Here is a 24,418-nt window from a genome sequence, read left to right on the forward strand (position 1 = left end):
GAATGTTTCTGCTTTGCAAGAGCTCCTTTCAGCAGCTAATGAATGGGTTAATATGAACCATAAACCATATGCAGTAACTCTAGCACTATCCACAAGGGTTCTTATCAGCTGCCCAGAAGAGGCCCCACACCAGTGACAGCGGGTGTCAACCCACTGCTCTGCAGGGAAGATTTGTAGCAATGGTCACACAGTGTGCTGCTTTATGTATAGTTGGATCTGTGTGAATGTGTTGCCGTCATGCTCTTCCTGTAGTCACATTTTATAATACCCTAATTTTAACATATACATTTCCAAGACAAAGCATATCTTGTCACTTATGACAAGCAAGCTCTCTCGCTAAAAGAATTAAGAGCTCAAAGGCGACTATCAGAGCTGTCTTTCAAAATCAATAAATGTTGAGAGGGTCAGCATGGGAGCAATGCAGCATTCAAAACTTCCCCCCTCAGCGTGTATGATAGACCCCCAACTGCTATGCACACTTACACACATTTTAGCTACAAACCAAGTTGCCTTACTTCACTGCAGCAGGCCTTAAAAAACAAAAAACAGCTGTTTGCTGCCAACCAACAACCAGTGTGATCAAGGCCTGAGATTGCCAATATCCTGGAAACCTGGTTTAAATATCACAGCTCATTCAGTGCCAGCATAATGTGCCACTAGAGACTCTCCTGTCAAAAGTAATTTTTTTGGATTGCTAATTTAAATTCTTTTTTCATTGCATTTGTCAGACTCAGGAAATCTGTTACAAAATCCCATTGTTGTGTTTATCACTGTTTTGTCACTTCTAATTAGGTTTGGAAATAGTAGGTTGATTGGCTACATCTTTTCCAAGATAATTTTAGTTTTTTAAGTACCTCATGGGACTACGTTGGGTTGGAGATGGATATGTGCCATGAATCATGGGCGTTAGCCAAATGGGTACCAAGGCTACATAAAAGAACTAATATGAGTTTTGCAACCTTAAGTTGGCAGTTCTGGCCATCTCTCTCTCTCTCTCTCGCTCTGGCTCTCCACGCCTTTCATTCAAGTTCTCTCCTGCTCTAAATCTGAGTTTGTGGGTATTTCCATTGCACAGTCTGACCAACAAAAAGACCAGTTGCTCTTGGCCCTTAAAGTTAACCGAGGGACATTTAATCATCACAGCTCTACTGACTGTGCTTTTAGATTTGCCAGACAATACAATGGACACACCAAACTGAGCTCTGATCTCATGATATTGCAGCCGGACAGGGATTGAATTGGATTTGCTTAGTGTGAGAAGGTCGTCTCTGCTTGACCACTGTCTGAATCTTGAGCTGTCTATAGCTGCTTTCCCACATGCACTCCTGAAAAGATCTTGAACATTTCAGGAGCTCTGGCCCTTAAATTTTCTTGTGTTACTTTATGTCCCTCACAGTAGGAAGTTTTCTCTGTCAGATGATGGAGGAGCAGGGGAGAGAAATTTTCCGGATAAAGTTTGTGTTCACAAATGCAGCTCACCTGGACAGATTCAGGACATTTTTATTGTTTTCGGTACAGTATGTGTGAAAACAGCTTTAGTTTATGCTGGAGTATACAAGAGCAGATCCTTGTATATCACTGATTGTATTCCTTTGGGTTTGAAAAGGCTAGGAAGATTGCTGACACATCTGTCAACGATGTTCTCTTTCCGGAAGATGCTGATTGACAGGAACACCACCTTCGCTTCAGCTAGCTCCACACCAGCATGCAGTGGAGCACCCATGTGGAAAAAACAGCATGGAGAGTGGTGCAAAGAACATGGCAGCTCTGGCCTTTGTAATGAACTTCTTCCATCCCAAGCTCCACATGACATAGCTGGGTGGCAGCGAGCAAGTCAAAACTTCGATGTCAGCCAAGACCAGGAGCTATAGAGAAGGTCAAAGCTGTTCTACTCACCTGAGAGATGTGGGATTGAAATCAGACCTTTTTTCCTCATTTTCCTTGCCAGGCCTATTACAACATAGACACTCCTTCCACAATATCAGGTCTGGTTAGCTATTCTTAGGAGGCTTAGACTTTCAGGAGACATTCCTACTTCAGCCTAGATAATGTAAAAAGAATGCATATGGAACGCAAGAGATTCATCAATCTCCAACAAAAGATTCAGCACCCTTTCTTTACATAGTGAATATTCATGTAAATAAATAGAGTGATTACACATGGTGCTGTCAGCTTGTGGAGGAACAGCAGTTGACTGAAGCTGATGTGTGGCTTTGAGTGTCCATGATAAAACCGTTCGGTTTCTTACGCTGACCACAGCAAAGGGACTGGATTTTTGCTAACCATGTGCCATTAGGTCACAAGTAACGCTCTGTGACTCATCTCTTAACTTCAAATACACTTGACATACAAACCACATAAAATCTAAGTGGAAATTCAAACAAACATCTTAAGAGTGTAACAGAGGTTCAGGATATAGAGCTTGCATTATCTCTCCAGATTGTGCATACAACCACTTTAATAGCAGCTTTTGAAATTCCTTTCAGAGTTGAAACGCAAGGCTTTTCCTCCTGTGTTCATAATATAACTCATGTCCAGAACCAGCCTTGTAGATAATGATGATAATACGTTTAAGTCCCAAGAACACCAGACCTTCAATGGGATCTGATGACCTCATTATTTCTCATTAGTCTCCCAGAGGCACCTAGATGAAGACTTTAAAGGTGGTCCAGAGGTTAATCCTGCGTGAAGAATGAACCCGCTCCCCTGTATCTGTTTCTAGAGTTGCTGGACAAGATGCCTGACTACTGGCCTGGCCACAGATCAGCGTGGGAGCATCTTCAGTGTCACAGATAGCCCACACTGTTCAAGATAGCCTTTTGCCAGTAACTGGACGACGGGATAAATGTCTGTCACAGAGATCCCTTCCGACCCACCGTCTTTGATGACCTTAGACCCCCCAGCTTTGCCTCCCAGCATTCTAACTCCCATGAAGCTGCATTGATGTCATCCACCTCCTGCATCTCGTATAGGGACATTATTTTTTATCTTCTATTTCCGAGCATTTGCAAAATTGCCTGAGCACATTTGAAACAAAGAACTGCCATAATCAGAAACCTACTAAATTGTTGCTGCTGCTGCAAGAATACAGTATTTTGCACATCTGTGTTGCTCGTATTTACTGTCAATAACTGAGGATTGCACAACAACTCCAGTTCTTGAGAGTACTGCCAGATGTTCTTGCCCCCCATTCTTCCTCTTTTATTTTTGTGTTTGGGAGCTAAATGTCGCTCAGGTGATGACAGGCCTGGGAATTGTGTAGGTTAGACAGCTTAGTGCTTTCAAATTAGCTTTTGATTTATTAGCTTGCTCCTTGTATTGAGCTTGTCTTGTATCAAACTCCAGCCTGACTGGTTCAAATTAATGCAGAAAGAAGAGGTTAAGAGGTAGAGCAAGGAAAAATAGGTAAATGTATCTGTGCTGCGCATATATAAGACGTGTTAAGAAGGAAGATAAAATGTATCCACAGTTGAACAATGTCAGATTTTTAAATTGATAGTATAGCAGGGATAAGAGAAAACAGGAAATCACCAAAGAAACAAGGGATTCATGGTCAATGTATGTCTGTTTTCCAGAACAAAGTTTCATCTCCAGCCATATCTGATTGGTATGTGTGTGTCTTTCTATGGTTTGTTTAGACTGGTCGGGAAAGCGTGAGACCAGAGTGAGTGGGCAGAGGCCATACTTTTGGGTTCAAAGTAAAGCGGGGAGGGACCCCCTCGTTTTGGAGGAATGCTGAGGAGGAGGCCTGATGGTTAGCTGGAGATGGTGTAATTAAGGGGTGTGATTGTGAGAACCTTCCCTTCTCCAGGCCCAGCAAGGGTCACAGATAAAAGAGCAGCCCTGAGCGTCCATAGTGCTCACATTTGGAAAAATCCCAGTCGCGTCAGTTTACGTGTCAAGAAATGCTCATTCACTAATGGATGGTTGTGTCCCTGTGCACAACACAATCAGAGGAGCAGATGACATCCTACCTGGGTTAATCATAGATTGTGGTTCTTTGACATTAAGTATAAGTATATTAAGCAAGAGGGTCCCATAGAGCTTCTGAGGAGGGTCGTAAATTAGATAGCTCTGGGAGGCTCCTTATAATCATGCGGGCCTGTGTGTCGCCCTGTTGGTGTGGTTGTTGTAATTTCTGTCTGACATGCTATTTGCAGAGTAAGGGTTTTATGACACATTGCCGTCAGCCATGCCGCTTTTCACTCCAAGTACGGCGCTGTGCAAAATGTGCAAGAGCAGGGTGTGGTGTGGCAGGATAGGAGTGTTTTGTTTTCTTCCGAAATACATCAGTAGTTGTTTGGTTGGGGAACATAGGCTATTGTTGACCCTCCACCCAAACCCCCGTTTACCTTCCCCCTTTTATAGTACAGCCAAAACTTAAATTCAACCCACAGCTTAGTTTTGGAAAGGGTGCAGTGTGGAGCGATAAAAAAATTATATTAAGAATCATTAATGGGAAGTACTCTTGAGCACACCATGTTGAAAACATGTGAGTTTGTGTGTTTGTATCCTGACTGTTGGATGTCGGGGCAATCTGTTAAAAGAGGCTGGTGTGACATAATTCCTCATAGTCTCTGTTGTTGCGTTTTCACACTGTTGATTTGTTCACTCTAAACAAGAGCAGGGACATGAAAGAAATCTCTTTCAGGCACAACACATATTTTTTTCCTGAAATACACTTGAGAGAAATGATTCACAGGGCATTCACTTTTTTTTTCTTCTGTGGGATAGACGGTAGAATCCTTTCAAGAACCCCATTCCCCAAACCCCTCAGCTTTCGATCAACTCCAGATGAGAGAGTTGCTCATACCCTGATGTCTCTCCTTTTTCTCTCCTTGTTCTTCCAGGGTGCAGGATAGAGAACTGTGAGTCCTGCTTCAGCAAAGACTTCTGCACTAAGTGCAAGTCTGGTTTTTACCTACACAAAGGGCGCTGCTTTGACAAGTGCCCTGAGGGCTTTGCCCCACTGGAGGAAACCATGGAGTGTGGAGGTATGTGCAAAAACAGATATGTCCAAAAAAGTGAGAAAAATAATGGCTTTCTTTACCTGCACATAGTTTTCTGCAACCTCAATTGGCCTGTTTATTATGGACAGAGAAACAAGTAGAACATCTTGGACCACACAAAGAGGTTATAGCATCGCAGTAAAGCTCCTTCACCCACTATTAAAGCTTGACCTGGGGTCTCTCAGTTGCCTTTAAATTGCTCTGAGTTGTGGTTTCACTGCACATCACTGTTCTTGTGTGTCTCTGCAGAGGGCTGTGAGGTGGGCCAGTGGAGCGAGTGGGGAGCTTGCACCAGGAGAAACAAAACCTGTGGCTATAAGTGGGGTCTGGAGACCCGGACGCGGCACATTGTAAAGAAACCACCCAAGGACACAATACCCTGTCCCACCATTGCTGAGTCCAGGATGTGCAAAATGGCCATGAGGCACTGCAGGAGAGGTAAGGATGTTATATAGCCACATGTTGATGTGTGTGAAAGAATTTCTGTCAGACAGTCCAGACTCCTTCCATGTTCACTTTGCACTACTCTGGTGAATATTAAAGAAAACAGCCCACTTACCCCATTGGGGAACTCTCCCCCATTTTTGCCTTACACCTGTTTCTTGTAACCCTTGTACCTTGCACTCAGTCTTTGTTTTTTCTATGTCTGCATTTTTTGAGGTGCACATTGGCGTTTCCGTGCATGAAATATCAGTATTTTTCCATGGCCGCCGAGTTCAAGCCAGCTATTTTTCTGAGGTATATTTTTCCCCCTCTCTCCCATCTCCCCTCCTCTCCCCAGTGGAATTCTTCAAAGTACGAACTGCAGGTTTCCTCAATGGCCGTCTCTGTTTCTTCCCTTCAGCTTGAGAGATATTTGCGGTGCACACAGCATGTATTTCAGGGCATTAAACGAGAAGTCAAATCTGGAATTTCTCTGTGTTTGAATACAGCTAAGGGGAAATATTTTTTTTTTGGAAAGTAAACCATTGCTCACATGCCGTCCAAACACACCATTTGGGGTGATGGCCTCAGTTAGCAGCTCTTTCAAAATAAATGTCTTTTCCCTTAATGTACTTTTACGTCTCTCATAAACAGTGGATTAGGATAGGCCAAGTGCAAATATTTAATTCACCAAATAGGGAAGCAATTACAGTGGCAGATACCATTCAGGCTGTCAAAAGAAGAAAAACATTGTTGAACAGAAAGAGGAAAATCTTCAGTCCTCGAGGATTTTTCTCCATTTTTGGCATGGACTGTTGACTGGGAGGATCATTTAGTGAAGTGGTGAAAGAGTAAATAAACTTGAACTAAACCCTGATAGTTTCTCATGTTTCAGCACTACCCGGGCAATGTTTGCTCTTTGGTTTGGAAACTGTGACTCCATGGCACATTTAGTTCCTAAAGCTTTGTCCTGTGTGTCAAGGCAAAGGCTCCTCGACCCCCATGCACCTCTACATGCCACTGCCCTGCATACGTGACCTATTCTACAAAACTTCCTGACCTTCTTTAATTAAAATGTTAGATTTTTGCACATGGTTGCTGCCTTTGCATACCTCTCATCACAATTTCGAATACCGTGACTAAGTTACATCCATCTGGAATATTGGGGGCCTTAAAGCTCTGTGGCTAAAGCTGTGTGTAAAAGTGTCACTGTGTGTGTTTCTAAGGACTCTGTAGACTTGTGAAAGTTCTGTGGTGGCCCTTTTTTATAAATCAGACTTAAATTTCAGACTTAAGCATGTGTTGTTAATTCTCCACTGCTTCGACCGCTAGTTAAAACTCCCCACTCGTGAAAAGCCGGTGAAATGCAACACTCTTCAGTTCAAATAAATACAGTATAGAAATATAAGCTGCTGTAGTTCAGTGGGAGGATATCCAGCACTGTTTCATGAGCAAACGACTGACATTGTAAAATAATCACTTCCAGTGAGTGATAATAAAGCATGTTCCAATGTAAGGAGAGGCCATACTCTGAAATGCAGTTGATCAGGAAGTGGAGGTTCAAGAAGAGGCTGCAATACGCCTGAACTCAACATAAAATGCCTTGCTAACAGGTTGACTAAAATATTTAGTACTATTCTCAAACACCATATTTTAATTGTAGTGTTGTGAATGTAATTTAGAAATCAATTTAGAAAAACATTATCCTTAATTTATGAATAATATTGAGTAAGTATTGTAGTGACCAACGATTGGAAAATTCCACTGAGAGACTCAATGGGCATGCGACTGTGACTCATTGGTACCACAATCATATCAAAGTCCATACATTTTGAGGATATGCTAATAAAATTAAAGACGAAATAATCCTAAAATTAAGACAAAATAAAAATTATGATAACAAAAACGATGGGGGTCAACAAAAAATAATACTCAGCATCTTTTTCTGTCTCCCACCGCACAACTGAAGGTAAAATAAAGTCGTACCATGCCAAAGGGGATGGCATTGGCTCAGATGGTAGGTTCAGTCGTCTCTCAACTGGAAGGTCCACTGTGTCCTTGTTCCTTAAAATTGCTCCCGCAGTTTCTTCAGTGGTTTATGTATATGTAAGAATGGGATTAGATAATTCTGATGGACACTTTGCATAGCAACCTCTGGCATCAGTGTGTGACTGGGTGTTAATGGGTATGTGTGATATGTGATAAAAGTGCAGTAGTCCGAAGACTAGAAAAGTGCTATACAAGCTGGTCAGGCCATTTACTATTACAAATTACCAGAAATTATATCAAATCCATAAAAGGAGTAAACTGTAAAGAAAAGAGGTGAAATACTTATGATGACATCTTCAGTAAGTAAGAAGTGCTTTAAGGATAACTTGAAATTTAAGACAATGTAAAAATTTACATTTTATCAGTTCTTCTCCATGGACACCAGACACCAATGTTTGCGATAAGCATAGGATTATATAACAGCAGACCGTAAAGATGCTGTGGATTAAATGGAGACAGAGGAAGCAGCATGTAGGTACACACTATTTATGGAAATGCTTATCTGATAACCCTGGCTTGCATTTCTACATATCTACGTATTTAAATTACACTGGATGTCATTGACAGATCCCTTGCTCCCAGCTTAGCCGTTGCACTCAAAGACAACGCAAATGATCTTCTTTTTCCCTCTGTGTCGGCAAAGATCTAATCCCCTCTCTAAAACATACACAAGCAGAGAAAGTAAAGCCCAGATAATGTCAAGAGCAGAGGCATTTTTACAGCGTACATGAAGAGTTGTGTAAACCGTGTCTGATGTGTTCCGTACAAGTTGCAGATCAGTGTAAACACCGTATATCATTCGCACTGCTGGGATTCATTTGCTGTTCTCAGACATGTTTGCCAGTAAAGCAGTGTCCTGATAACACTCTCTGTCCCAAAAATGGCAGAGAAATATTGTGTTGTGCACATGGATCGACAACATATTTGGTGTTACACTTTGACAAGGGCTGTTTCAATTTGACTGTCATTCCAATGTCAAGCTAACGCTTGGCATTTGGCGAAAATAAAATGAGAATTTGGTATGTTGCAACCGGAGTATTTCAGTAAATTCTCCAGGAGAGATCCTGTTAAAATGGACAACTTTATATGGATGGATATTTTAAATAGCTTCTTCATTATGCATGTGCAATTCTGACAAATCTGAATCAATTCTTTTTTATCAATTTTTTTTCAATCCAAGACTTACATTTAATGGTATAATTTAAGGGAACATATGGTAGACTATCTCACGATGGATAGGAAAGTTTTGTCTTTTGGCCGCTTGTTTGGCGAGCATGCCAGACATTTGCATTGTACTCTGGAGACAGTTCTATCCTCTGGATCCCAGGAGTAGTGCTCTGACCAGGCTGTAAACAATAAAGAGACTTTATTAATAGCTGCTCTGGCACTATCAGCATTGACAAACTGGGTTCCTCTCTCTGTCAGTCTTGGGAGCTGATGGAAGGAAAGGAGAAGAAAGGTGAAAAGAGAGATAACACTGCTGTACATTGATACCATTAAGGAATTCTCCACAGAAATGTCCCAGCATCCACTGTTATCAGATTCCCTGGTTTAAAAACAGTCGTCGATGACACGTTTGAATCAACACTTTTTTAAAATTCTGCTGTCCTGCATCGCCTTTCAATCCATCTGGTTATATTCCTCCTTTCCTCTTTTGCCCACCCGCCCCTCAATGATCTTTGAACAGCCACTTCTGCAGTGTCAATGACATTAGATGTTGCATAAACAACTTCAAATGTTCAATCTCTCTCGTACACTTAATGTAATCTCCCTGGTTCAAGATTTAAGAGGGAGTAAAGTCCAACACAAACACACCATTGCAAATGGGGCTGACTTCCAACAGTTATACAAATCGGCTTTCAGATTCTCAGACGACACAATAGTCTTTATACTCGCAGGCCAAAGGGACATTTGTGCAGCTGTGCTTGCTTGATTTGGACATAGATTCATTTTGGGGCATTTGTAGTGCAGGCGCTCGCCAATCACCAATTCTAAAAAGAGTATAAATGTTACTGTATGAAGTTATGGAGCGGCTTGGCAAATCATGAAACTGACAACAGAATCAAAATCAGCATGGGCTTTTATTGCCAAGTACATTGAAACATACAAGGAATTTGACTTGATGTATTGGTGCAAATATTTCCCAAAGGAAATAAAACAGAACTAGCTAGACTTAAATATTAAAATGTAAGAAGTATTTATAGATATGTAATATATAGATATAAAATAAAATGTAAACATTGTCAAATATAAAAAAATAATAAAAAATACAAAATGTACCAAAGGTGCAATACACTGCACACAACAGACATACTGATGACTCATTTCCACCCTGCTGACCTCATGGAAAGAAAAGAGGCAAAGCAGTAAGAGGCATATCATGATCATCTCTGACCATTGGATGATGTACCTGTACTTGGAAAGCTACGGGCCATTGTGGGAGTATTGATCTCCCTGTGCGTGTAACCAGAGAAACCCTTTCTGCTGTAGAGCTCAGCTGAGGCCAAGCCCTCCATCCCATCAGTCATCTGAGTGCTTGGATCCAGTCACCACTAATACTGTCTGTCATAACTGTGTGTGCAGTTCGAGTTTATACTGTAACTGTGATAACCACCTCCTGCAGCCAGGGTGCCCAGTCTATTCCCTCTGCCATCAATTTAAAACCGTGGGTAAATAGGTTTTGTTACACAATCCGTATGATGTGGAAGAGGATAAATCCACCTAGACTTAGTTTTCCACCTTATCTCTCCTCTGTAGAATAAGATCCAAAAGCCATGCAAGGTCTTTGTATTTAAGAAGGCTATTGAACATGACGCAGCAGTTGTTTATTGTACTCCACAAACACCTACACTCTGATAAAGGGGCCCAAAGTAAAACCCAGTTCCACTCCACAGTGACCAGAACCCAGGAAGATTTGGCTTACTTGTGGGAATGGTGCCAGGTTCTGTCTGAAGTCGTTCTGGTTCTGTGGTGAATCCACTGTGCTGTAGACCTCCTGGATCTCACCGTCTGCGAACCATCTGCTCCTAAAGTCTTTTCTTCTGTAAAATGATGCACAGAACATTGATGATTGCCTCAAATCCGCTCTGGAAGGAAACCCAACCGCCTTGTGTGTAGCATGCACTGCTAAAGACACCAAGTAATTCCAGTGTAGGGCTGTCTTTATGTGAAGGCAAGCACTTAATGCGCATGCATGCGTGTGACACACAATTTTGGTGTTTATACTTGCTGTGCCAAGAGGTTGAAGCTCGAGCGAATCATGCCATTCACTTCTGAGCATTTTAGTTACCCACTCAGCTTGATCACATCTGAAACTTGCCTGTGTTTGGCTCGGAAACACGAATCTAAACACATCTCTGGATGTGTTTTTGTCAAATGTAGCCTTCTACTATGAGGCCAGCTTTTTTTGTAAAACAGATGCAAGCTTTCAACTTGTGGCTAATTGATGGAGTGTGTTCTACATGTCTCAGCAGAAGAGCTCATAGTGTAGTTTGTCAAGCCAAACAACAATCATGCTCTCCTTAAGATACTACTCTGAAGACTACCCAAGGCACTTAGAACAGAGGTTTGCACTTCTGTTCCTCCAAGTACTTATCTCATTATTCCAATTCATGTTGCCCGGGTGTGCTCTACGGGAAGTCCAGGCTTATACAAGGGGGAGATGGTGCACAGATGACAAGTCCCTCTCTGATTTCTGTCACAGTGGACTGGTGGTGATTAACAATCTCTGGCCTGGGTAATATCATGGAGAATCCGGATCAGTTGTTCCCGCCAGCAGGAGCAGAGTGAGGAGCATTTTCCCAGGACAGAAGGAAAGCACTAATTGGCAGCCACCATGTCATAGTGATTATGTGTGCCTCAAACTGCAGCCTGTTGTGACTAGGGGAGCAACGGCTTAATCTTCATTTAATAAGGCTGCTCCATAGGGGCTGACACAGTAGCTGGTGGAAGGCCTGAGAAATACCCTGCATCCTTTGGAAAGAATGGACAGCCTGGCTCCGGACACGGGGCCTGGACTGGTGTCTTACTGGGACAACATCCCCCCACCCAAACCCTCTCCAGCTCCCACCACCTGCTGCATAAGCTTGCATCATTCATTCATCTAATTAAATAATGCATGGATTTGACTTTAAAGATGAATACAACTCAAACACACCAGCAGGATGTTGACTTCTTCATATTGTACTATGGACTATGGAGCTGTAGGGTTGAGATCAGTTTTTTGGAACACTGCAATGTGCAGTAGTGGATAAAAGTATATTTGAAGAGGAAAGACACATCAACCTGTCATTGACTTGGCCAGGTCTCCAGCATCCCAGTGCCAGTGAGTGTGAACGCACCACTGCGGTCACAGTCACAAATTAACAGAAGGTCTTTTTCAGCCATCCCATTTTTATAATACTCTGCCATGGATTATACTTTTTTGTTATCCGTCATTATGCTTGTGTTTCATATCTTCTCCTAACCAGATAAAAATGGATTATCTCAGCCTGTGTCTGGATAGGCAGTCAAACACATAATGTTCTCAACCCAAACTATATTATTTTAAACAGTGTCTCATGCAGTTCAGCGGTGATAAATCTTCCATCCTCAGAGAAAGTCATTACCATAAGTGTCTGAGACTTCCCTACCCTTGGTACATTCCTTGTTTTGGGGGGCAGGGCAATGCTGGAAGCTATTGGGAGAAGGAGGAGTTGGGGTCTCTGATTAACTTCCCACTAAGTGCCCCTGCTCTCTGACCAAAATAAATATGGCTGCTGTCACTTTGTCAGCAACTGTCTTCAGAGAGCAATATTTGAAACACCCCATGATACTGCTGGCTTTTATATGGAGAATCCATCGTCATACCACAGGCATGAACCATAAACATGTGGAGGCCTTTCAAGGACCAGGGGGTAGAGGGAGGTGGAAGAGGAGGGGTCAGTGGTGCTCAACAGGGCTCCAAACTCCACATTATTGTCATATGGTCTTTTCCAAGTAGGAAGAAAAAGGAGGGGTGTGAGTGAAGCTTTTTTTTCACACTATTTGGCTCAGTTGAGTTGTGGTTTTGCTGAACTGCCTTTTGTAGACTTGTGTACACATAGCATACTACTATGCATTTGTACAACATGCGGTGTTGTGACGTGGGCATTGTTGCAGACTGTTTGATGCTGAACAGATCATTTCATTTGAAATCCTGACTTGAATGGGTCTGCTTGACGCTTGAATACCTTGACACTGACTTTGTCAAAAGAAAGGGAACACTTCATTTGTTGCAAGGCTTCCGTTGTAGAGGAAATTAGGCATCTGGGTCGGCATCAACAGCCCCATCAAAAACAGACGTACACAAACAAACAAAGTGGCAGCAAATGGGAGGGGTAAAGAAGAGGAAGGAGTAGGAGTTAAAGGGGGAAATACTCTATTGAAGTGGAATGTTTTTATGTTTTTATGCCCCACAAATGGGAGCTATTTCCCCCCACTGAGCACCAGTATATGGACTGATATTGTCCATGACATGGTTGGAGCTGTAAAGCACACCTTCAATAAACTATCCTCGATGGGCAGTTTGTGCAGTTATTCGCTGTGAATTTTATAACGGAGGTTGAGACACGGTATGTGTCTTTACAAGGATGGATAGCGGCTGCTTGTGATGGGCTCTTTGAAGTATGGCTCATCTCATATGTACAGTATATGGGGCTTTTTTAAGGTCAGTTATAAAATATCTGACTTCCAGACAGAAATGGTGTCATGGGATGTGACAGGACACCCCTTATCATGGTTGGTGATCATTTTCCAGTTTTTTAACTGGAAAGTTTACCCCCCCAAAAAATGATACAGGGTGGTGTGAAATAATTTTACAGAGCAGCTTCAGGGGTGGCAATCTGTAAAACATGTCATGAAACCTGCTAACCCTGCTTTAAAATGTAGTTTTAGAGGCTCTTTCATACTGGCAAAAGAAACTTCTTGGAAAACAATGGCTTTTCGCAATGTTTCTTGGAATGATAAAGTGGAACCATAATAAATTGAGGCATACGATTAACCTTTTCTTGCTTCAGTCAGTCACTAAAATGCATCAATCCCTACATTAGCCTTTCTTTTTGTAGAAGTTGTATATGTCTTCTCACCTCATATTTAGTTAACCCAAGCTGGTTCTGTTTGACCGTGCTGCATGCCTGCACCTCTTCTTTCTGTCTGCCAGACCTTCAGTCCTGCACTGCTGCCAGCTCTCCTGTGAACCGCAAATGCTTTAATCTCCACATTTACACCACAGCAGTCAGATGAGGATGCATGCACACACACTTGTACACGCACATTACCGCAGCCAGAGTGTGAGACTCACGTAATAGACACCGACAAACAATAAAACAGACCTCACAGGCAGAACAAGTCACTACATTATCTACTCTTTTTCTCGCCCGTGTTTCCATTCTCTTTTCCTGTCTCGCACTCGGGTGACGCTTTCTCCTTCGAGTATCACGTCTCACAATGCAGCGCTGTCTGAGGAACAATGTGCATGCCACAGAAGAGGATGTGTTCGCGTGGCGCACTTTGTTAGGGGGAATGCTGCATGCACTTGAGTCCCCCCCTCTCCAGTGGTCTGGCTGAAGGAGAAGAGAAGGAGGGCGAGGAGCCGAAGGGGTGAGCCTGAAAACATCTGGTGCACAGTTGCACTGGCTCAGCCACCAGAAGCGCCTCTCCTTCCCTCTCCTATTCTCTCCTACTCCCATCACCCTCCTTCCCTGTTTTTCTCTGTCTCGGTGGGGCCTCTTTATAGAGACATCACAGCGTTTAATTTCAGCTAGTGATTCAAAGAGGCTGTGGCTTTTGACCCACTCATGACCATGAGTGTGGACCCAGCATACAGATGCAGACACAACAAAACAGCAAGTATAGGCCTGCTGCCCTTTGGCTGTATGTTTCTGGGTGTTTTTCTGTGTGTGTGTGTCTATGAACAGTGACAAATACAGGGGGGGATGCAGACTTAAAGCACAGCCATTATAGTGGTAAGTAGAGGCCAAGGCAAACTTCAAAACAGCACTCTCGTCAACAGAAAAAAGCAAAATACTAAGGTGATGTCATTGGTTCACAACTTTTAAAGTAAATACTCACACAAGTCAGTTACCTATAACTTTATTATCCCTGAAAATAAAAAAATGAACCAACCTGGTTAGACAAAAGCGGCTACACTATGCTACATTATGGTAGGCCCTTTAACCCTAATTTTACTAGAGGGGAAAGAAGCACACCGTGTTTTAGTGACACTTTTCACACAAAAATTATAACGATGCTATAAAATAACTATTCTCTCATATCCTCTTACCCTTTAAACACCCTCAAACCCATTTACTGTAAAAGTACAATCTAATGATTATCTGGTATGCAAAGAATGTCATCCCTGTGCAAATACCACATCTTTCTTTTGGGGTATCTGTCAGGCCATGAAACATGTTATATTGCTTTGTCTTCTCGCCTAACATGATGTGTCTGAAAAGAAAATCTCAAGACATGATTGAGAGGTCTGTGTCTTGAAACTCAATCCATTTCAGGTACCATATCAAATCCCTTTCAACATAAACGCTCCTTCCCGCTGGGTGGCAAGGTTCAGGACCGTGATCCCGACAGGCCTTGAGACATTTCTTTCAGATTAGTGAGAGCTTAAGTCTCCATTTGATTTGATTCCCTTTCTCCTTCCTTAGCTGCATCTCTGACAGATGCTGCTGCCTTCTGGACTACACAAACCTCTCCTCTGGGAGGTGAGACCCTGAAATGACCGTTGAAATTGCACTGTAATCATACACAGCTAAAAACAACAAGAAAATGTCTGCCATATGCCTCGAAGCCCTCTGTTTGTGTTTTAGTGAATTGAAGGGGGATTATTGACAGGGGTTGGGGAGTGGTGCTTGGATAGACGAGCTGAGCGGCGGTGACTCTTATTGCCGGTGTCTGTGATCAGATCTGTCAGAGCCATTCAGCTGTTTGTCTGCCTGGTGTTTGACAAGTGTTTGATGCAGCCCAGGCCTTAGAGAGGATAAAGCCCTTCCTGAATTGGCTTTACCTCTCGCCCCCGTGCAACAGGAGCCCTGCAAGCACATCAAACACATCCCCACCCTCCCCTTCCTTCTGCTGTGAACTAACAAACTATTTTTATCAAAAAATCTGTGCAGCCTGTTGGATCATCAGAGGAGACCGAGGACAGCGCCCTTTAGAGAGTTAGTTAAACAATCAAAGAAAACAAAAAAGCGCCAGCCAGACTTGATTCCCTCATCACTGGCCATTGCATGGGGATTGCAGCATGATCCTGACAGCCCCTGTCTATGTTTTATTGTCTAAGCCTGTCTGACTTAGCTTGGCTCCCTGCTTGTTAGGGTCTGGTCCTGTTTTGGGACAGTTGTGCTCCATGTCAAAACATGTGAGGGATTTCCTCCCGGGGTTTCCTAGTAGAGCGAAGGGGGGATAAAAGGACTTGTGCAGAAATGAGATATAAAGAGGGAATCATGCTGGACAATTTCCTCCTATATCCTTCGCTGTTCCCTGACAGACCCACAGAGACCAAGAGGATGCTGAGCATGTGGAATTAAAGACTGAAGAATGTGTGCATGCACATCAACACACATGCCAACGTAACTGAAGCATGAACACCCTTTGTTTTCTGAATGCACGCTGGAGATGGCGACTGTGTGGCCCTCATATGGTCACCTTGCTGTCTCCTGATAATGTTATATCATGCTGCCCTCTGTGTTACAGTTGCGAAATCTATCTGGATTTCTGTCGCACATTTACAGATCAGTGTTTGAGTTGGAAATGAGCAGTAGCTATAAACTCTCTGCGCAGCACACGAGTTTCATGATTTTGATTTGAACTCTTAAATCTTAGAGAATTAAATGAACGATGTGAGGTAGCCTCATTATGGAGGATAATATGTTCTTTATATGACTTTAAATCATTTTCAGTGAATGGCCAATAACAAAAAAGTCATAAAAAATCAGCCTTGTTCTTTTGCTGCGATGTAAATGCACTTTGCTCTACTACAACATGGATTAATGTAAACTTCTATCAGCCTCACTAGATGATCAGTTATAACAAGCATGTTTAAAACCTTTGAAATATAACCTTTTTAGATAACAAAGTTGAACAGAAATACACATTGACACAAAAAATGTTTTCCCTCTTTTATTCTAAAGTGCTCAAACCAAGGCAAATAAAAAACAATAAACAGAAACAGAAAACTGTAGGAATAACAACAACAACAAAAAAGACCAGGAGAAAATTACAATGAGAAAAAAGAAAACTCAAGGCACTTTGCTTCAGACATGTTTTTATTTTTGGTTGACAATATAATAAGCGGTTGGTATCACTTACCTAACATGTGTGCCAAATGTAATACTATTTTAAGCTATGACTCTAGCTGGGATTGACCTTTTATAAAACGTAAAAAGAGAGGTGCTAAATTGACTGTAAATCAGAGATGGTTAACGTTTAGATCACTAAACAGAACTAATGCAGCCAAATAATGATGTGACCTGACTGTGGAAGTCGCTGGTTAGTTAGCTTGTTCTAATACTTGCTGCTCATCAATTGAACGCAATAGTGAATACATTCTTTTTTTTTTTTAAGGTTTATTTTTGGCCTTTTTGCCTTTATTGATAGGACAGTGGATAGAGTCGGAAACAGGGAGAGAGTGGGGGAGAGACATGCGGGAAAGTGGCCACAGGCCGGACGCGAACCCGGGCCACCCGCGCGAGGAGCAGAGCCTCGCAACATGGTGCGCGCGCTGCCGCTGCGCTATCGGCGCCACCAATAGTGAATACATTCTTTACTCTTTTTGAGTATTTTAGGATTATAAAAAACACAGAAAGACGGTTACCTCCTTTCCTTTGCTAAAAACGCTCACTCAGATCAACCCAAAGTCAAGTAATGCTTGCTGTACATAGTTGCGACTCCAGAGCTCTGATTACACAATTTGTCCGGGAAATGGAATATTACCAACTGTTAATTATAGACACTATTATTGACTGTCATCCATCCTCCCCTTCTCCTCTCTCTTATAGACCCATCTCTCTGCAGAGAGCCCCCTACTCCAAGCAAACCTTATGAAAAGCCCCCTTCATGTCTGGGTTAATGACCATTTTATTCCTCGACAATAAGCGGGTTAGGTTTTTTCTTATGCAGAGGGATTCTACAGAAACACCTACAGGGGAATTGTAGGGGGTAAATCCTTAAGACAGGGTGCTCTGTTGGGGGTTTTACCTGAAGACCTAGACATATTATCCTGGAAAAATTCTGGAAATGCAGATTCATATCCTTAGATAAATAGTATTTGTTCTAAATAGCAGTTTAATAGCAGTGAAAACAAATTGCAAAGTTTACCCTGCCTTGGTCCACTGTCAGCATTAGGAGGATTTTAAAAGTGCACACTTTATCCTGTTGTTTTACCCATTGGGAAAAACATTGGCGCTGTCCTCTTGAGTGAGCATGTTTCATTCTATCAACCAAACAAATATGCCAATTCTGATTTGCTGTCTGAAGGAAAAGGCAGAATATGTGAAAGAAGCCAAGCCTTTTTTTTTTCTTTAGCTTTTACTTCCATATGGTTGCAGGAATGACAAAAACCTGTACCAATCATGAAAACAGAACATCAGTGTAAAGACAGGAAGATTTAGATGACAGTTATATCAGAAAGCTGGAGAGCTGCTTGTTATCAAAGATTGAATTGAACAAATAAATCTGTGCAGGATCTTGTGTATGTCGGCAATGATTAATTCCATCAGCTTAGTCCAATACACTTAAGATGAATAGCTAACTCTGTGTAGCACTTCCTGCTTTATATTACAGCATATGGGAATTAGACAATGGATCAAAGCCTTGGAAGAGATTTTGTCTTCATATCGAAGACATGAAAATCAAAGTGGATATCTATGGCCGTTTTATATCTTTGATTAAAGACAAACAGAGTTCACATCTGTAGAAACTTCTCTGCCAGAATGATGAATTTGCTACTGTATATCCACGACAGGTTTCCTGATCTTTGGATCTGCGGTCACATTTTTAAACCACTCCCTCGAATCCTGCAGCTATCTTCAGCTCAGCTCTCTGCCTCGCCCCCATGAACATAACAAATACAAAAACAAACAGACCCTCACCAGCAGCAAGCCTCCAGGAACATTGGCGCAGAACCTCCCTTTGATTCTCGCCAAGCTTTATATATTACTCATCAGAAATGAAACACAACATTAAGCCATTCATTAAAGTCAACTAAAGCTAATTATCCCTCATTTACCCAAGAGCCCACGGGGCAGGAGAGCCCCATATACTTAGGCCCAGATGTGTCGATGAGTCAGTCGGGAGATAGCAGACCGCAGAGGGGGCTGCTCACTTCTCTCGGAGTCCTGTGGTTTCAAGGCGCATCAGGCTCAGCAGGCTGGTCGTGAAGCCTGTTCACTGCCTGGCTGCTGACGTTACCCTCATGATACCATTAGCTGTGTCAAGCCACTGCAATACAGCAAGGATCCATTTCGAGGGAAAAGTCGATAATGATCAGTTATATGCCTTAATTAAAACAGAAAAGAAACAGAGGATCCTAAATCATATAAAGCGGTTGAGTCATATTAACTGTAGCTGTAGGGGGCGACAATGTTCAAAGATTTCTGCCTTTTTTTTATTTTATTTTGGCTGGATGTGGTTTAATTGCTACAGTTGGCAGAAGGTCATAGCTCAGAAACCATATGACAATGTAATTTAACTCCTCAGAACTACTTCCGTCCTCTCTGTGTCATGTACCAGCAGAACTTTAGAAATAAGAGCTTCCCTCTGAACCACTGGGATAAAGAAATCTAGCTTGTTGCAAATTCTAGTTGTCCCAGAATGAGGCTAATTAGGACAGACAAGGCTCCTAATAGAAATTAATTTGGGTAAAAGTTAACAGCAGTGAGGTTATTTTATTTTAATTAATTTTATCCATTGAAGCTGAGGAGTCAGTTATGTTTTTCATTACTAGGCTGACTATGAGGCTCAAAAGTCATACGTTTCATGGGTTGGTAAGAAACATGATTCTGCATTGGACAGGTAGAAAGAGTCAATGCACTAATATGCTACAGCTATAAAGTCATTGGTTTTACAGGGTAACAGCTACTAAGGGCACACTCACACTATGCAAAGTTGTCCCTACTGTAATAAAGTACAATTGCCCCCCTCCCCATTCCCCCGCTCCCCTGCACTTACTGTGCTCCAGCAGTAAACGTGCTTGAGCACAGTTACCTCTTGTACATAACGCGGTAATACAGCACGTGCATGGCTTTACATAATTAAGAAGAATTCTCAGTTTACTCAACAGACTCAAAAATACAAGATAATTTTTTTTTGTCGATAATTGAAGGCTGTCCACTTTGTGTACCCATGCTTGGACTTGTGCATGAACTGTACAATGCTTAGTTGCGCCTCTTTCAAGCATGCCGGGGATAAGTGTACCGTGCTTGAGCAGAGATTGGAGCACTCACATTAGTCACACAAACTGGACTTGTACAATATTGATTGTCTTGTGTTAATGCGTCCTAAAATTACTTCACACAACAACAACAACAAGCTGATTTAGGATATTTAGCTTGAGTGACACCAACATTAGCACCAAGGCTTTACTGTGACTATTTTTCAACTTTGAATGATTAGATGTTTCAACAAACATGCTGACTACGGCCAGACAAATGTTTGAAGGGATGTGACAAAAACCTTTATTAACCAAATGCTGCTGTATGTCAACTCTATTTAAAGACTATATCACCATGGTGACATGCCAGCATCAAAGTGGGCCCTTAGTTTCCAATTTGGAAATCTGACCTTTATTCCATTTAAATTTTCCTAGCACAGCAAGATGAAGTAATTCCAAACTTTCCAACATGTCTGAAACCCTTCATTAGTGTTAAAGTGAAGGTGTGGTAGAGGAAATAGTTCTGGAAAGAAAATGGTCACTTTTTTAGCTGTTTGGCAGTTGGCCTAATTTTTAATCATCCACGGAAGATTTCTTGATGATGTCCTGCCTTTGAGCGCTCAAACCAGAGGTGGTTAAGAATACAGCAAAAGGGAACTGTTCCACTACCCTGAAATACAGCAGAGCATGAATTTGAATTCTTACGAGACAGACTCAGAAGAACTTGACTGTGCGGGGTCATCCTCTGTTCTGCTCTTCCATGCTGGGCAGGTTGTGGCTGCTTCGTGCTGGTGTGATCGACCTTCTCCAGAGGGGAAAAAACACGCTGTCTCCCCTGACCATCAGCCATATTAATCAGCGTGCCAGTCATGCATGTTTTGCCGGGACTTCTCCGCTTAGAGACGTTAATCTCCAAGTCGGGTTTTCGCTTTAACTTATTGTCAATGAAACGAAGCATCAAAGAGCTGAGCGGTGAGCTAACCTGCTTTTTTAATCTCTGCGCAGATCCTCTATCGGGTCATAGATGAGAAAATAATGACCGACCTAATCCTAACATTAGCTTTTTAAATCAGAACGCGTATGTTTTAGATCATTCTCGCCTCGCAGCATGGTGATAGTAAGCAGAGCATGGGGCAAAAGCGAATGACAGAATGAAAGAGTGAATGAAAGAGTGTGATCCAGAGTAACCTTGTTAGGGCTAAGTGACGCTGTGCAGAGAGCCTCTTGTCAGTTGGTTGGCAAGATGAGCTTCTTGTAAATGATTGTCCTCTCTGTCAAAAGGCTGATTTCTTTTTTCCTACATCTGACGTCTGTGCCTCTGCCGCAGTATTTCCCAGTAGTTTTCCGCCTTAATGTTGTTCTTTTTCACTTCTTCCAGGTCTGAATCTGTTACAAATCTTGGCCTTTTTACATTTTTTCTCATCTAACTCGACTATGCCAAGTCGCTCGATCTCGGCATTCCCCTGCAGGCGGACAAAAGCACGACGCACCATTAAAAGTTTTGGCCTACCTCTGGACTACGCCTTTATTAACTATAGGTCACGAGAGGTCACAACCACTATGTCCCAGCTATATATCAAACTGAAAACTCAGTTCAGCAGCAGCATAGACCAGTGTCAGCGTAACCTTTTCCCAGACAGAGGAGTTGTCGGTGTGTGAGTCAAGAGAGCACGGGCTGGCTACAGATCCTTTCCCCTTCACAGCATTATAAATGTATGTGTGAGGAGGCCCTTAATGGCTGCTAATCCAATTTCTGCCACTGAAATCAAATCTCACTGGCGCCAGTAGTTCTCTCCTTCCCTCACAAATAATGGCCTCCGCTTTGGCCTGTTTATGAAAAAGCTGGGCCGCAAAAAAATACAGCTTTACCTTAAGGACCTTAAGTCCATGTGAATCTTCCTCAAAATTGTTTGGATGTTTTCTTTTTTCATTCCACCCCCTCAGTGTCTTCGGAAAGTTATTAATTGAGCGTCTGCGTTGAGTGGAGGGATGGGGTAACAGGAGAGTTTTCAGCAGTATAGGATCCCATTTACCGTACGTCTTAATGCCTTCTTGAGGTCAACCATTGATTTTTTTCTTCTAAAACCACAAGCAATGGAGATAAGATTAGGATTTCGATTTCTGCACTGCCGCCGGAGCCGTATGTGGATGAAATCACTTGGCCTGTACCGTCAATTCGTGCTTCGCTCTTATTTAGCAGGTCATGGCCTCTGTGATTATAGGGTAACATATAGATATCCCCACATTAGCCTCAGGACCACTGAGTGAAAATGAAACTTTCAAGTCAAGCGCAGAAACTTTCCAAATCATACAAGGTGTCAAAAAGGTAGATAAATGAGTTCATTGGAATATGACCCTGTTGCATAATGCTGACTCTCTCTACACTTACGCTTCTTTTTTCTTAAGTTTAGTCTCTCTAACAAAACACAGATATTAGCTTTGACACACAGATGAAAGGAGCCTTGGCTTTGGCATCCTTCCCCCTGGATATGGATTTGACTGATTATCTTTCAGTGCATCAGTTGGACAAGTAGTCATATTGGCATTCCACAAGATGATATTATCCTGGAGTGTGGGCCTTAATAATATGATACATCTAATAACGCTTAACTCTTAGTTGGATCTCCACCATGCAGTCATCTTGATTATTGCTGAGAGCCTCAAATGGCATCACCGAGACACAGGAATGGGGGAAAAGAAAGAAAAAGCTGTGGATCTTGACTGGCTTTGAGAGGTTATTGAGGAACGTCCACCACAGTGTGTGCAGAGAAGTTTAATATTTCTTTACCCTCTGGTTTGGCAGCTGGGAAGATTGGAAATGACACTAAGTATTTCTCAAGCCCACATAGGTAACATGGATGCAGTCACTGACACAGATGCATAAAGGGCAATTAGATCATTCACGAACATGTGCACACACAATCACACAGATTCATGAAAGAATTCCACAAAGGTCATTTTTGACTGTGGTAAACTAGCATCCGACCGCAGGCTGTGCTTGTGATTCAGGAATACAAAACATTTTGATTTGCTCTTGAGTTCTCCATTTGTTTGTTTGATTTACTTTAACCTGAGAGCAAACATCCAGCTGAACAACAAGAAGATTGTCTCTATGAAAGAAATCTAAACACTGGAGAATCTGTGGTTTGCTGTGATGATGCAGCCAGAACACACAGACATCTATAAAAAAAAGAAAAAAAAAAGAAGTCATCCTCTGATAAAAGCCATACTCCTCTGATTTGATCCTTGCTGTGATAGTTATGACACAAAACAAAGACAGAGAGTGATTTGGGAGCTGCTCTGCCTTCCAGGACAAAATTATTATGCTGTATTATTTATCAATCTGCTTTTGGTTTTGAAAGCTACTGAGATGACTTAATCATTTCTTTCCAGGCAAATGAAACTGTTTCCTCTGTGAACTCTGGTAATCAGCTTAAGTGATTACATCGGTTGAAAATATGAGACGATGAAAGCTCAGCGCCCTGTGGAAAGGCTACATAGAAGATCTCAGATAGATATGATACGACAGATCTCTGTCTGTATCAGATGCTGGAGGAAGAGGCGAGTGTGGGGATTGGTTGCCCTCTAGCTGTCAGCATTGAGATCAGGTTATGAAATATGTCTGGAATTGTTGTGGAGATCCGTTTATAGAGCGAGATTAGTTTGTTTCGGGGCTTTGAGTTTAAGTGTTTAGCTTACTGATCATAAATAAAACAGAGATATCCAATGGACACACGTTTTGTGTGTGTTAGAGTTTCTGTAAAGCTAAATTTCACTATGGAGTGGATCTGTCGGTCCACTGGATATGTTGATCCTTAGATAAAACAATATTGTTCCAATATCTAGTAGCTGGTCAATCATTAAGGTGCAGTTTAAAACTGCTGAAAGCATAATGTAATTTTCTCAGCTCGTGAGATGAATAAAGGATTATCTTATGTAATATTTGATCCCTGGTATAAAGAGTTATGTCTCTCTTTTCTTAAGCAAAAATAGTTTACTATTTTACATGTGCAACAGTATACTGTAGATAACATCTATGCTGTCTTGACAGTTGTTGTTAATTTCCTTCAACCTAGATTATGACAGGAAAAAGAAAAAAAAAGCATTAGAAGCAGCCTAAAATGGAAAAGAACACCTCAAAAAAAGTAGTCGGTGATGGGCTTTCAGTGACCAGACTGGTTGAAAATGCAACAAAACTGATTTTGAAAAAGACTTTATTTCTTATCTTATCCTAAAATTCATTTAACCTACACAATACCTAAAAATGACTCACATGTAGTCTCCTTTTCTTCTATATGTCATGTGTTATAAAATAATATTTACATATAAATTATGATTACGCAACTTGTATGGATGAAATTCAGATCTGTTTAATTTGTGGCTGTCCATTTTGAAAATGTGAGTTAAAAGCAATCTTCATGAATATTTTACAACTCAATATAGTAAAATAGATGACTTGAAGTAAGCTTATCTACCATTCATTGTATGAATTCCAAATAGGTCAAACGCTCGTTAGAGTTACCTTTTACTCCGGGGA

At 41.8% G+C, this 24,418-nt stretch overlaps 1 protein-coding gene across 2 annotated transcripts in view; it reads left to right on the forward strand.

The window, feature by feature from the left end:
- rspo2 (R-spondin 2) overlaps positions 1-24,418 on the forward strand; it is a 58,589-nt gene that overhangs the window by 29,648 nt on the left and 4,523 nt on the right. For both annotated transcript variants that reach the window (XM_079344429.1, XM_079344430.1), the window contains 2 exons: positions 4,851-4,994; positions 5,259-5,447. In XM_079344429.1, the coding sequence (XP_079200555.1) occupies positions 4,851-4,994; positions 5,259-5,447 (333 nt within the window). The remainder of the gene's footprint in view (positions 1-4,850; positions 4,995-5,258; positions 5,448-24,418) is intronic.

This window comes from Symphodus melops (genome assembly GCF_947650265.1).
Source record: "Symphodus melops genome assembly, chromosome: 5".
In the NCBI taxonomy this organism is placed as follows: domain Eukaryota; kingdom Metazoa; phylum Chordata; class Actinopteri; order Labriformes; family Labridae; genus Symphodus; species Symphodus melops.